We start from the raw sequence: 13028 nt of genomic DNA, 5'->3' as shown, positions 1-13028 counted from the left end.
CTTTAAATGCATATTGCATAATGCACTGTGAAATGCACATTTCAGATGCCATGTTTGTGACACTCTGTATTTGCTAACATGCTAAGACTAGGGCCCCTACGAGTCTGCGCTGAGAGGATTTCACAATGAGGTCATCCATTTCTGGTCAGACTTCTGTTTTTCACTTATATGGCAACTACAGACCAACCTATCAAACTCTTCCTATGCATGACAGCCTTTTGAATGCTCTCAATCAAAATGAGTCTTCTTTTAGTTTCCTGTCACAGTGAAACAGCGCTGACAGGAAAACCACAATCTTGACAACCTGAAGTCAAAGAGCTGTGTCGCACACTGCAGAGGTGGTGACTGGACTGATAGAGCAGTTAGATGGAACAAAATGGCTCGCCTCAAAGTTCTCCTCATCACAGGTAAAATAATTATTTAGTTAATATGTCTCTGCAGTAGTTTGTTGACTGAAATGTCCTACAGAAAGTGTGAAAAGGTAAATTCCGATAAATGTTCAAAAAGGAATTAATAGACAAAAGCAAGGACTGGGTGACCTGTTAGGTGTGGCTACTCTAGATTTTGCTTCAAGGAACTGCAAGGATAACCCACACGAAAGTGTCATTGTTCCATATTATCATGTTTTAGTCCATGTTTTGTGTTCTTTACTTAAAATCAGCCATTGCTAAGATGCATGCAGAAGGGAAATGAGGTTTTATGGCTCACAGCTTGCTGAGAAAAAAGGTGTGAAGAACAATGGGGTTCAAGACATAAGAAGCTTGAAATTACTCTTATGTCCCATAGCTTGCAATTGTAATCTTTTAATCAATTAATTTATTTTTATATCAAGTAGAGTTTTTTTAGATTGTGTATTTCAACATGATTGCAAATTATACAGTAGCAGTCCCTAAAGTGCACAACCAAATGCAAGGTTAGACCGCTTACTAGGTCCTGTAATGTAGGGATTCAAATGGATAATTCTTTGTGCTTCTGTTTCTTCTTTTTTGTAGTCATTAAAGTTCTTTTCTGTTTGATGCAAGAGTCAAAGACTGAAGGTAAGACTTCACTTTAGAGGATGTGAATGCATGCAAGTAATGATTAAGCTGTGAACACGGTCAGTCATTTCTGAAGGAGATTGCAACCATGCACTGTGAATGAGTTTATTGTTGCTTTTTAAAAATAGACGGGTCTAGCCTAATCTGATGTGACAACGAGCCATTAGACCCTTGCACAGAATTAATTTCAGTTTTTTTTCGATTACCAAATATTTAGACAAAAAATGCAAGCATACAAGACAAATAGAAGATTGTTCCATACACTGGAAGCAGCAGCACAGAAGGCTCTGAAGTCTGGTGCGGGGGGTGGCAAGCTGATCTTTGTCAGAGGACCGCAGGGACCGTGATTGAGTCTAAGGGTGAAGGAGATCAGTGATATTGGGGTGCAAGTACATGGAGGAATTTTTAGGTGAGGAGGAGGATTTTTAAAAGTAATGCGTGACTTGTCTGGCATCCAGTGAAGCTGCATGAGGATGGGGGTGATATGCTGCCAGGGTTTTGTGTGTGTTAGGGCCCTGGCAGCTGAGTTCTGGACATATTTTAGCCTGTCAAGGGCCTTGCTTTTATCCAAAATATACCACAAACCAGAGCCCTCGGGCTCCTTCTCCCTGCTTCTTATTGTACTCTTAGTGCCCTCTGTAATTCTATGTCCTTTAGTTCAGTGTTTTTCAACCACTGTGCCGGGGCACACTAGTGTGCCGTGAGAGATCATCAGGTGTGCCGCAGAAAATTACCCAAATGTCACTCACTGGCATTGCAGGCATTGTACAACGGGGGGCCCATATCCAGTATTCACAGAATCATCACATATCCAGTTCATAACAACAATTAAATTAGATATAGTTACCTACAAATGAAACAGAGGGCACTTGTTTTATTGAGCAGGTCTTGCATAGAAGCCATATCTGTGTATTATTTGAAATTTTAGCTATGGTATGTTTATTTTTTCTTCACACAGGATGTTAGTGTGCCGTGGGACATTTTAAGTGTCGAAAGTGTGCCGAGGCACAAAAAAGGTTGAAAAACACTGCTTTAATTATCCATGAGCTCACATATAAGATGGTATTTAACAAGTTTGACTGTCTTTTTTATTTGGGTAGAACGGATGGCTATTTGATAAAGACTAGTAGACCTCGGCCATTTACTGTGAGGTCCGTTGCGTGGCGTGCAATGCCAAACCTCCTGAGCATTCACGTCTCTCTCTCTCACCCACTCTTGTTCTCTCATTATCTCTCTTTTGCATTAAAAAAACTGATTTAAAATGCATCAGACATAGCAAACAAACAATGTATGTAGAAACCTCGGTAAGAGATGACTAAGGGATAGATGTCAGCATGGTGCACTTGGTGTTGCCTGCAAATTGCAGTATACAGTCGTAAACCTGATCTTCCACGTCAATCTACAGTGCCGCTTACTGACGAAAATTCCACTTTTCATGCAGTGTGGTGAACGGTTACTTAAAAGGCTGTTACAGGTGTGTTATCACATAATATTGTAAGAAAACAAGTTTTATTGCAAAGCTAATGCAAATACAGAGAGAGAGAGAGAGAGAGAGAGACAGAGAGACAGAGAGAGAGAGAGCTCTACCATGGGGCAGTAATGCAAAGCTATTGTGTTCTGTGGAGATTAATATTCTGCATGCATAAAAAATCATACATGAGTCAAACTGTCAATACGATTTTATAGTATTTTGCATATGCTTTTGTTTTAACCACACATGTAACACTGATGCATGCAAAGTTATGGAATCTGAAAATACTAATAAACCTGGTCTATAATGACACGACACAGTCATTAGTGTCAGTGATTGCTTATTCTGCAAACCATTACCTAATGTAATCTGCATTTCAGCAAGATTTCCTACAATTGTCCAGCATAAGAATTATGCAAAATATCACAATGTAGAAACTGAATACACACTAACACTTCTTTTTTAAAACATGTGACTTCCTCTAAGTGTTATATTGTTCCTTTTATTTTGTTCAAGGAAATATTCCAAAACCCCAAATAACACAAACTCCTGCTGTAAATGTGATATATACAACTGAAAACATGACACTTGAGTGCAGTGTCCAAGGGGACTCTTCAGACCTTGAGTACATCTGGCAGAAAGGAATTGAACATCTCGCCGACTCCCCCACCTACAGTATTCCGTCTGCTGACCAGTCACATAGTGGAGACTACCGGTGCAAAGTAAAGAAAGGCAACGATACCTCAGATCTCAGTGATCCGCTGTCCTTATCAGTTGTTGGTAAGGACGCTAAATTCATTGTCAAACATACAGATATTACATTCCTGCATACAGTATATAATCTTCATTTAACATCAACTCCATTTATTCTTAACATTTGTTTTTATGATTCTGCACATGATATTACCATGATCTGTCTCTTTGACTTGTTTTTCTTCTTTTTTACTACCAGATGGCAGACCGAAACCCCAGTTGACAAAGGAACCAGCGTCTGTCAGTGTGTTCTACACAAAAGAGAGTGTCACCCTTAAGTGCAGTATTACAGAAGATTCAGAGGGATGGACCTATCTGTGGTATAAAGGCCAAGAGACAAATCTCATTGCCAACTCTGGGGCTCAGAGCCAGCACACCCTTTCCTCTGTGGCACCAGCTGATGGTGGATCATACTGGTGTCAAGTCGAGAGAGCCGGATTCAAATCTGATCATAGTGATTCTTTGCCATTAGTGATCAAGGGTAAATCATTTCTTGCTTATAACTTTGATCATATGTGTTTGATTAATCTTTTTCCATCTTTGTTCATGGATACCTCCACTTCACATAATATGTCACCCATTCTAAAATTCATCTATTCTTCTCTCCTCTAGATTTGCCTGAAACAAAACTGGTCATGCAGACCAAATTGACCAAAGTCTTCCCCTCTGAGGTCGTCGAAATGAAGTGTGACATTCAGCCTCCTTCTCCAGACTGGATTTGTAAATATTACAAAGATGACAAGGAGTTACAAACCAGTGACTGCATGCTTAACCTTCAGTCTGCAAACACTGGAGATTCTGGAGTCTACAAATGCATTGGAACCCTCCGCTCTTTGCAAACCCAACCCAGCAACACCATTGGAGTTCATGTTTATGGTAATTCACATTTTTTTCTCGGTTCAATCAGCAATATGGTTATGACATAATCTTGCAGTTTTAAGTGACTTCAACATTTATCTTCATGGTTCTGCACATTACATTACTGAGATCTGACTTTTTCACTAAGTGCTTGTTTTTTTACTACCAGGGCGCAAAGCGAAACCCCAATTGACACAGGAACCTGCTTCTGTCAGTGTGTTCTACACAAAAGAGAGTGTCACCCTTAAGTGCAGTATTACAGAAGATTCAGAGGGATGGACCTATTTGTGGCATAAAGGCCAAGAGAAAAATCCCATCACCAACAATAAGAGCCATCTCACACTTTCCTCTGTGACACCAGCTGTTGGTGGATCATACTGGTGTCAAGTCGAGAGAGCCGGATTCAAATCTGATCATAGTGATTCTTTGTCATTAGTCATCAAGGGTAAATAATATCTTGCTTATAACTTTGATCATATGTGTTTGATTAATCTTTGTTCCTTCTTTGTTCACAAATGAGACCTAATCTAATTTTTGTCCTCTTCTTCTCTCCTCTAGAGTTGCCTCAAACAACACTGGGCATGCAGACCAAATGGACCAAAGTCTTCCCCTCTGAGGTCGTGAAAATGAAGTGTGACATTCAGCCTCCTTCTCCAGACTGGATTTGTAAATATTACAAAGATGACAAAGAGTTACAAACCAGCGACTGCATGCTTAACCTTCAGTCTGCAAACACTGAAGACTCTGGAGTCTACAAATGCATTGGAACCCTCCGCTCTTTGCAAACCCAACCCAGCAACACCATTGGAGTTCATGTTTATGGTAATTCACATTTTTTTCTCAGTTCAATCAGCAATATGGTTATGACATAATCTTGCAGTTTTAAGTGACTTCAACATTTGTCTTCTTGGTTCTGCACATTACATTACTGAGATCTGACTTTTTGACCAAGTGCTTGTTTTTTTACTACCAGGGGGCAGACCGAAACCCCAATTGACAAAGGAACCTGCGTTTGTCAGTGTGTTCTACACAAAAGAGAGTGTCACACTTAAGTGCAGTATTACAGAAGATTCAGAGGGATGGACCTATTTGTGGTATAAAGGCCAAGAGAAAAATCCCATCATCAACAATAAGAGCCATCTCACACTTATCTCTGTGACACCAGCTGATGGTGGATCATACTGGTGTCAAGTCGAGAGAGCCGGATTCAAATCTGATCATAGTGATTCTTTTTCATTAGTGATCAAGGGTAAATAATATCTTGCTTATAACTTTGATCATAAGTGTTTGATTAATCTTTTTCCTTCTTTGTTACCTTCACTTCACATATGTCACCCAGTCTAAAATTCATCTAATTTTTGTCCACTTCTTCTCTCCTCTAGAGATGCCTCAAACAACACTGGTCATGCAGACCAAATGGACCAAAGTCTTCCCCTCTGAGGTTGTGAAAATGAAGTGTGACATTCAGCCTCCTTCTCCAGACTGGATTTGTAAATATTACAGAGATGACCAGGATTTACAAACCAGTGACTGCATGCTTAACCTTCAGTCTGCAAAAACTGAAGACTCTGGAGTCTACAAATGCATTGGAACCCTCCGCTCTTTGCAAACCCAACCCAGCAACCCCATTGGAGTTCATGTTTATGGTAATTCACATTTTTTTCTCAGTTCAATCAGCAATATGGTTATGACATAATCTTGCAGTTTTAAGTGACTTCAACATTTATCTTCATGGTTCTGCACATTACATACTGAGATCTGACTTTTTGACTAAGTGCTTGTTTTTTTTACTACCAGGGCGCAAAGCGAAACCCCAATTGACACAGGAACCTGCTTCTGTCAGTGTGTTCTACACAAAAGAGAGTGTCACCCTTAAGTGCAGTATTACAGAAGATTCAGAGGGATGGACCTATTTGTGGTATAAAGGCCAAGAGAAAAATCCCATCATCAACAATAAGAGCCATCTCACACTTTCCTCTGTGGCACCAACTGATGGTGGATCATACTGGTGTCAAGTCGAGAGAGTCGGATTGAAATCTGATCATAGTGATTCTTTGTCATTAGTCATCAAGGGTAAATCATTTCTTGCTTATAACTTTGATCATATGCGTTTGATTCATCTTTGTTCCTTCTTTGTTCACGAATGAGACCTAATCTAATTTTTGTCCACTTCTTCTCTCCTCTAGAGTTGCCTCAAACAACACTGGTCATGCAGACCAAATGGACCAAAGTCTTCCCCTCTGAGGTCGTGAAAATGAAGTGTGACATTCAGCCTCCTTCTCCAGACTGGATTTGTAAATATTACAGAGATGACCAGGAGTTACAAACCAGCGACTGCATGCTTAACCTTCAGTCTGCAAGCACTGGAGATTCTGGAGTCTACAAATGCATTGGAACCCTCCGCTCTTTGCAAACCCAACCCAGCAACCCCATTGGAGTTCATGTTTATGGTAATTCACATTTTTTCTCCTTTAATTTAGTTTATAAATATCTATTTCAGTTTAATTTACACTTGCCAATGAGTTCACAAATGTAGAAACTGTAACAACAATATTAGTTCCCACGTTTGCCGTAAACATGATTTTTGCATTTCATTAGAATACCAGATTATTTATTTTTCATTTATAGAGTAATTTACAGAAGACAATATTGTAAAGTAATTATTGTGTAGTGGTATACGACAGAATGCTGATGTTGCCATTTATATTAATTGTTGTTGTTCTAATGTAGCACTTATAATAATGTATAAAGCATAAAACTAATCTAAAGTATTTGATTATACTTGGCTGTCTTCTTTGTTTTGTCAGACCATAAGGCTGTGCCTACCTTGAGTCAACACCCAAATTACACCCCCGTTTATGTGGCAGAACAAGTGACCTTCATGTGTGAAGTGAAGAATGATTCTGCAGACTGGGAATATCAGTGGTTCCAAAAGAAACCTCAAGAGCAAATCCGAGACGTTGGACTTACGAGAAATACGACTTACACAATCCAATCTGCCTCTGAGAAAGACAACGGTGAATTTTGGTGTAAAACTAAGAGAGGGACATTTGTGTCAGAAGGTAGCACAACTATACAAATAAAGATTTTAGGTAAGTCTGTATACAATGCTATCAGTACCATTAAATCACATTTCAATAAGCCCATAGTTTGCTTATTTTGGAAAGGTTTCAACAAGGCTTCTTTGGAAGAGTATTAATCATATTGTCATTTTCATGTGCCTTCCGTATAGCTCGTCCTACAACGGTGGTGAACCTGGAGACTGGGTGGGCAGACATCCTCTCTGTGGACAGCTTGACATTATTGTGTGAGGTAGATAATACAAGCATCACATGGAACTACACATGGTACAAAGATGATGCGGAGATGGCAAATGAAACACAAAACGCTCTTCATATCAAAGCTACCAAGGAAAACTATCGTAGTGAATATAGCTGCAGAGGGATCCAATCCAACCGTCCAACATATTCCATGCGTAGTGAAGCTTTTATAGCAAACAATATTGGTGAGTTGAAAGATGACAATTGATCTATTATACCATACCAAGCTTGTGGATGTGTTTACATTTATGCTGTTGTTTATTTGCCTATGTTTATTTTAGTTCTCAAACGGCAAATCCTTCTGGCCATTTCGGGTTGTTTGGTTGTTGGCATCGTCCTCATTGTTCTGGGTTGTATATATTTTAAATTCACCCGGAAGCCAGGTCAATATCTTCTTGTTTATGTTTTACCTTATCAAAGAATAAAGTTAACTATGAACATTTAAATGTTTGATCACTCTCACCGACTATACTTGCTGTTACAGAAGAAGAAAGCAAACCTGAACCAGACCTGTTTTTTACCTTTGCTGAACTTAAGAAGCGTAAGTGCTGAAAGCATTTCTCATATTCATTGATATTGTCATATCTAAAGGATATGATTCCGCATAGGCTATACAGTATGTATGTATACTGTACAGTATATACTGTCCATCATCTGAAAATTAACAAGGTTTACCTGACATTTTGGTTGGTGTCTCTTTGTGTGTTACTGTATTTTATCAATTTTCCATTAGGTGTAGATATCGGTTCGGAAACAGAATTGTGCCTAGTGGAAAAAGTTGATAATAAACCTCTAACGGCAGGTAAGATTCTTTCTGAACTGTAGAACTCCCTGTATTCATTCTACCCTTTGCTACACAATTACATTAAACCTTGATATGTACAGTATATACCATGGTCTAATCTTGGAAATTCAGCAAGATTGGCACTAAATGTGATATTGGTTGATCATGTCAGTGACCATACAAGGGAACCTTTTGTTTTGCCTTTAGAAAAAACTGAAGATCATCCAGCTCTTTCTGATGAGTTGCTGAAAGAAGGTGAGTTTGCAGTTTGTCTTGAAGTGATATTATGAAGGATTTAACCATTTTAAAGTATGCCTTTTGTAACTTGTGAAAGGCACAGTTTGTGATTCTGATCCAATGCTTTCATTCAGCGAATTGCATGTCTCAGTCTTATTGCTGTCGTAAAACGTAGACTCAAATCGCAAACTTAAAAAACAAGTTGGTTTTGGTCTTTGAGTGCACACCTCTGCATTTTCTACATTATCTACTGTATATCGCTTTAACAAAATGTGTTTTCCTCAAACTAGCAAAAGAAAGTCGAAACAAAGAGGAAACAGATGGATTAAAATCATTTAAAGGTATCAGTTTAAATCATTGCATTACTTTACATTACATTACAAGTAAATGACTGTTCAGATGTTGATTAGTTTTCCTAAGTTTATTGTCTTTTATTGTCTGCCTCAAAACGGTTTAGGCTTGTGACCATACCCTACCCTGTGGATATGTCAACATCACATCCCATGTTGTCTAATGCTCTATGGCAGAAGATATACAGGTATACTGGATGTTACCTGAAAATGACTATATTTCAACCAGTATGGCAGCTCAAATACAACAGGCCTTAAACGATCAGAACTACATCTTTTCAAGGTCTTATATTCCTGCACTTAGATCTAATTTTGCTGTATTTATCTTTGAGTATTGAGTAATATGTTGTACTGATTTCTTTCAAACAGATTTAATACCTGTATGACATCTGTTTATTTAGGCCTATTTTTGTTAAGCTGTTTTTGTGATTTATTTGGGCTCTAATGCTCTGGTGCTGGTGTGTATATTTTTGGTATATTAATATAATAATATGCCAATGTATACCATATATATGGTATAAATACTGCCTGCCATACATATCTGTGTATATTTAACAGGTGTGTCATGAAGTAAATAGTCAGATTTTTTTTTTATTTTTTTTTTTTTAAGATTTGACAATATGTAACTTATTGGAGAAAGGGGTCGTACTGCATATTTTAACAATATTAGGTTATCTAATTAGAAAAAAAGGAATACAGATCATTTGGAGCTATCTTGTGGGCCACTCAGAATCTACTCTTGTAATCAACATGTTAACAACATAAATCCCCTTTTATTTAGAGCCCATGGTTCTGTTTTTATGTGTTCATATACTGTATATATAGAGGTTACATTAGATGTTTTTTTGACATGTCAAATGCTGCAGCCTATACACAGTTTTAAAGAGCAGCCATAGAATGTAATACAGTGCGAGTTCTAGTTTTTTAAATAGATTTTCCTTTCTTGTAAGTTTTGTGCAATCAGACATTACATCAGACATTCACAAGTGTTTTGACTTTGCTGAGCATGTCAATTCAATTTGTTGTTGTTTATTTTATGGTGGACATGTTATGTTTAGTTCAAATGAAGTGTCATTTTTTTACTTAATAAACTTAAAGGCACTCTAAGCGATGTTGGGTAACGTCACTTCTGTTGACATTCAAACAAAACAGAGAGCTAGCTCGCCCCTCCATCCCGTGCAACTGAAACTCTCCTGAACTGCATCTCGGTGAATGGCTGTTTTAGTTGCCGTTTTTTGAGCCTAAGCTGTGTACAGAGACCCCATGCCTACCTCAAAAAGTTAGTAGCTCAGCAATTCTAGGGGTCCGGTGGCAAGCCCCACGGTAGACAAATTTGAAAAATAACCCCTTAAATGATGACTTCTGGCGTGTTTTGTGGAAAGAAATTGACAGGTTGAGACGTATTACATAACCATCAACAGATTTAAGGCATCTTGCTGTGAAAAGAGATGCCAATTCCAAAGCATGATTATTATCACACATAGTGTGACCTGTGTTATTTGACTGAGGGGCCCTATTCAGATATCAAGGGTGAATAACATAACCCATAGTATATGATTGAGGGGCCCTATTAAGACATATTACATAACATAACCCATGTTATTTGACTGAGGGGCCCTATTCAGATATCAGGGGTGGAGAACATAGTAGTGTCTGTGTGTGTGTGTGAGTGAATGTACGTATGTATCAGGAATAGAAATACATTATTTTTTCCACATACCATTGTGGCTGGCTATTTGTTGTTTCTGAACAGAATTCCAAAACAATTCAAAAGTTCTAAACAGGCAAATTTTTGAGCAGGGATAGATTACTGAACGGGCCTAATGGACCCAGGCCCAGAGGCCCAAGTGTTCAGGGATCCGTGAAGCCCAAACCTCTGCGTGAAGTCATTACTATGTTCTCCAGCCCTGATATCGGAATAGATCCCCTCAGTCAAATAACATAGGTTATGTCATGTGATATGTCTTAATAGGGCCCCTCAATCATATAACATAGGTTATATTATTCACCCAGATATCTAAATGGGGCCCCTCATTCAAACAACACGGGTCACGCTATAGGCCTAGGTGATAATCATGCTTTGTAATTGCCATCTTTTTTCACAGCAAGATGCCTTAAATGTGTTGATGGTTATATTATAAGTCTCAATTTGTCATTTATTTGCACAAAACTTGCCAGAAGTCATAATTTAAGGGGGTTTTGCCTTTTAGCACACCCAACTGCGACCCAGCTAGAGAATAAAATGGACGCCTATTTTTTCCACTTCATGTGGTTCTGTGCAGAAATACAAGACCAGTTGATAGTCATAATTTGTGTTTAAAAGGGGTATAAGGTATAAGGCTACATGTGTGCTAATGTAACAGAACTAGGGAGACCACCAACCAGATTCTGAAAAGGAGGACAAGTTATCTATAAAGTGAGGACAAATTGGCCAAAATGAGGACCTCCAATGTCTGCTCATAGGCCTATTCCAGCTGAGTACCTGTAGCTAGCTGGTACATATCTGTGTAGTGTGTATACTGGGTGAACTTCCTTCCCAACACCTTAAGAGTTGTGCTAGTAAGAGAGCCAGCTTTTAGCTCGATTGTTAGCACGCTTGACTCCCGAATCCAAGGTGCTGCTGTTTGTGGGTTTGAGTCCAGACAAATGCAGGGCTCACCATGCAAATCAGCACAAGGCATTGGTGCCATGACCCAGATCAGGAGTGAGGTGTAGACATTAACACGCAATTTGTGTTGAAAAGGGGAAATTGGGGCTACATGTGTACCATAAAGTAGCAGCAGAAATAGCATTACCACAATACAAATGTTTTGGGCCATTCGCTCAACCCAGCACAACCTTGCAGCAAGTGCCGCTTGCTATCTGTAAACCCTGTCTTTTTTATTCAATGTATTTGTAAGCTCTGTCTTTTTTTATTCAATGTATTTAATTTTTGAGTTTTTTATTTTTAAGTAATCCAAAAGTATTCAAATTATGTTATATTATATTTGTAATTCAATGGATTACGTTACTGATTACAAAAAATGGTGTGTAGTCTGTACTCTGTAATGGATTACATTTCAAAATAATCTGACTCAACACTGTGTATAGTAAGAATGGGATATCATTCTTTTTACAAATAAAGATTGATCAGGAGCAATCAGAATAATGTTTTCCCACATGTCTCTCTTCCTATGCTTCCAGAGTATATAAAAAGAAATAGATAAGAACAAACTAATGCTTGTCACAGTAGAGGCTACTACGAACCAAACGCAATGTTGTGCATTAGCCTGTATATACTGTAAGTGTTTGAGGCCGTGCAGTTGCAGTGGCAGCACGAATGGTTCCATGAGGCGGTGGCGCTGCGAAACACTCAGGTGATTCATTCAGAGACTGAAGCAGTTTCTGCTTCGGACGTCATATGTCACATGATTTTTCCATACCAAAGCAACCTTCGGAGGAGTGGTTAAAATGGAATTGTTGTTAATGGTTTGAAGCACGTATTGAAGCTTCAGTGTCAGACTGCCATCACTACTGTCAGGATCCTGCCTGGACTAAGTGACTTTGTGCCACCCTGGTGGCCATTTTGTATATTGTCCTGTGTTTGTTTGCTTTTGCTGTTTCCCATGTGCCTTGTGTTTACCTGTCGGTCATCTGTCCTTGTCTCCGCCCATCTCCTTATATCAGGGGTCTCAAACACCCGGCCCGCGGGCCAAATCCGGCCCGCGTCCGGCCCAATTCCGGCCCGCGACGTATGTCAAAATAATAATGTAATCCGGCCCTTGATACTTTTTAATTGCGACAAACAACGATACTGATTAAAATAGACGATAGTTCCAAGTAGGGTGACAAATCTCATTTGTACTCTGCTCCACTATGTGCTAGACATCCAGAGCTTCATTCAAACCCAAAATCGCTGCGCAAAGTTTTCAGGAAATACTTGTAATACGCGAGAAACACAAAGACGTGCATTTGCAATGACGCGGAAGCGATGCAGGCCATAGTGTTGCACAAATCAAAGCAGAAATTAAGCCGAAATAGGTCTACACCAAATGTTGAAAAACATTTACGTGTGATGAAGTCTTAGGTAGAATATGTTATTCACCTATTCTAAATCTGAAGGAGAATATCCTTTTGGAGATTATGATCGATTGTCTATTGAATGGAGGTGCGTCTGCGTGTAGCCTATACGACGGTGTCCACTAAGCATACCGTGCTTATTTCGACCCTCTGCTCAAC

The 13028-nt window shown here is 39.0% G+C and overlaps 1 protein-coding gene across 1 annotated transcript; it reads left to right on the top strand.

Moving 5' to 3' along the window:
* The first annotated feature begins 253 nt into the window (after window positions 1-253).
* LOC143115397 (Fc receptor-like protein 5) lies at window positions 254-9917 on the top strand. The gene is made up of 19 exons (XM_076277405.1): window positions 254-407; window positions 993-1037; window positions 3025-3288; window positions 3461-3742; window positions 3874-4137; window positions 4289-4564; window positions 4678-4941; window positions 5093-5368; window positions 5502-5765; window positions 5917-6192; window positions 6306-6569; window positions 6927-7211; window positions 7352-7624; window positions 7721-7822; window positions 7924-7980; window positions 8173-8241; window positions 8431-8478; window positions 8751-8801; window positions 8918-9917. Exons 1-19 carry the CDS (start codon window positions 377-379, stop codon window positions 8923-8925), a joined length of 3399 nt encoding a protein of 1132 aa, XP_076133520.1. The 5' UTR covers window positions 254-376; the 3' UTR covers window positions 8926-9917.
* The last annotated feature ends 3111 nt before the right edge of the window (window positions 9918-13028 follow it).

The sequence above is a fragment of the Alosa pseudoharengus genome, unplaced genomic scaffold, assembly GCF_046254945.1.
Source record: "Alosa pseudoharengus isolate Yale_2024_CS ecotype anadromous, Long Island Sound unplaced genomic scaffold, YU_APseudo_1.1 YU_APseudo_1.1_scf_9, whole genome shotgun sequence".
Taxonomy (NCBI): Eukaryota; Metazoa; Chordata; class Actinopteri; order Clupeiformes; family Clupeidae; genus Alosa; species Alosa pseudoharengus.
Note: the sequence above shows the minus strand (reverse complement) of the source record. Positions and strands in the feature narration are given on the sequence as shown.

Coding starts and splice junctions, on each gene's coding strand:
- LOC143115397 (XM_076277405.1), top strand. CDS start 377: ATGGCTCGCCTCAAAGTTCTCCTCATCACAG. Junction 4,138..4,288: donor CATTGGAGTTCATGTTTATG/GTAATTCACATT, acceptor TTTTACTACCAG/GGCGCAAAGCGAAACCCCAA. Junction 4,942..5,092: donor CATTGGAGTTCATGTTTATG/GTAATTCACATT, acceptor TTTTACTACCAG/GGGGCAGACCGAAACCCCAA.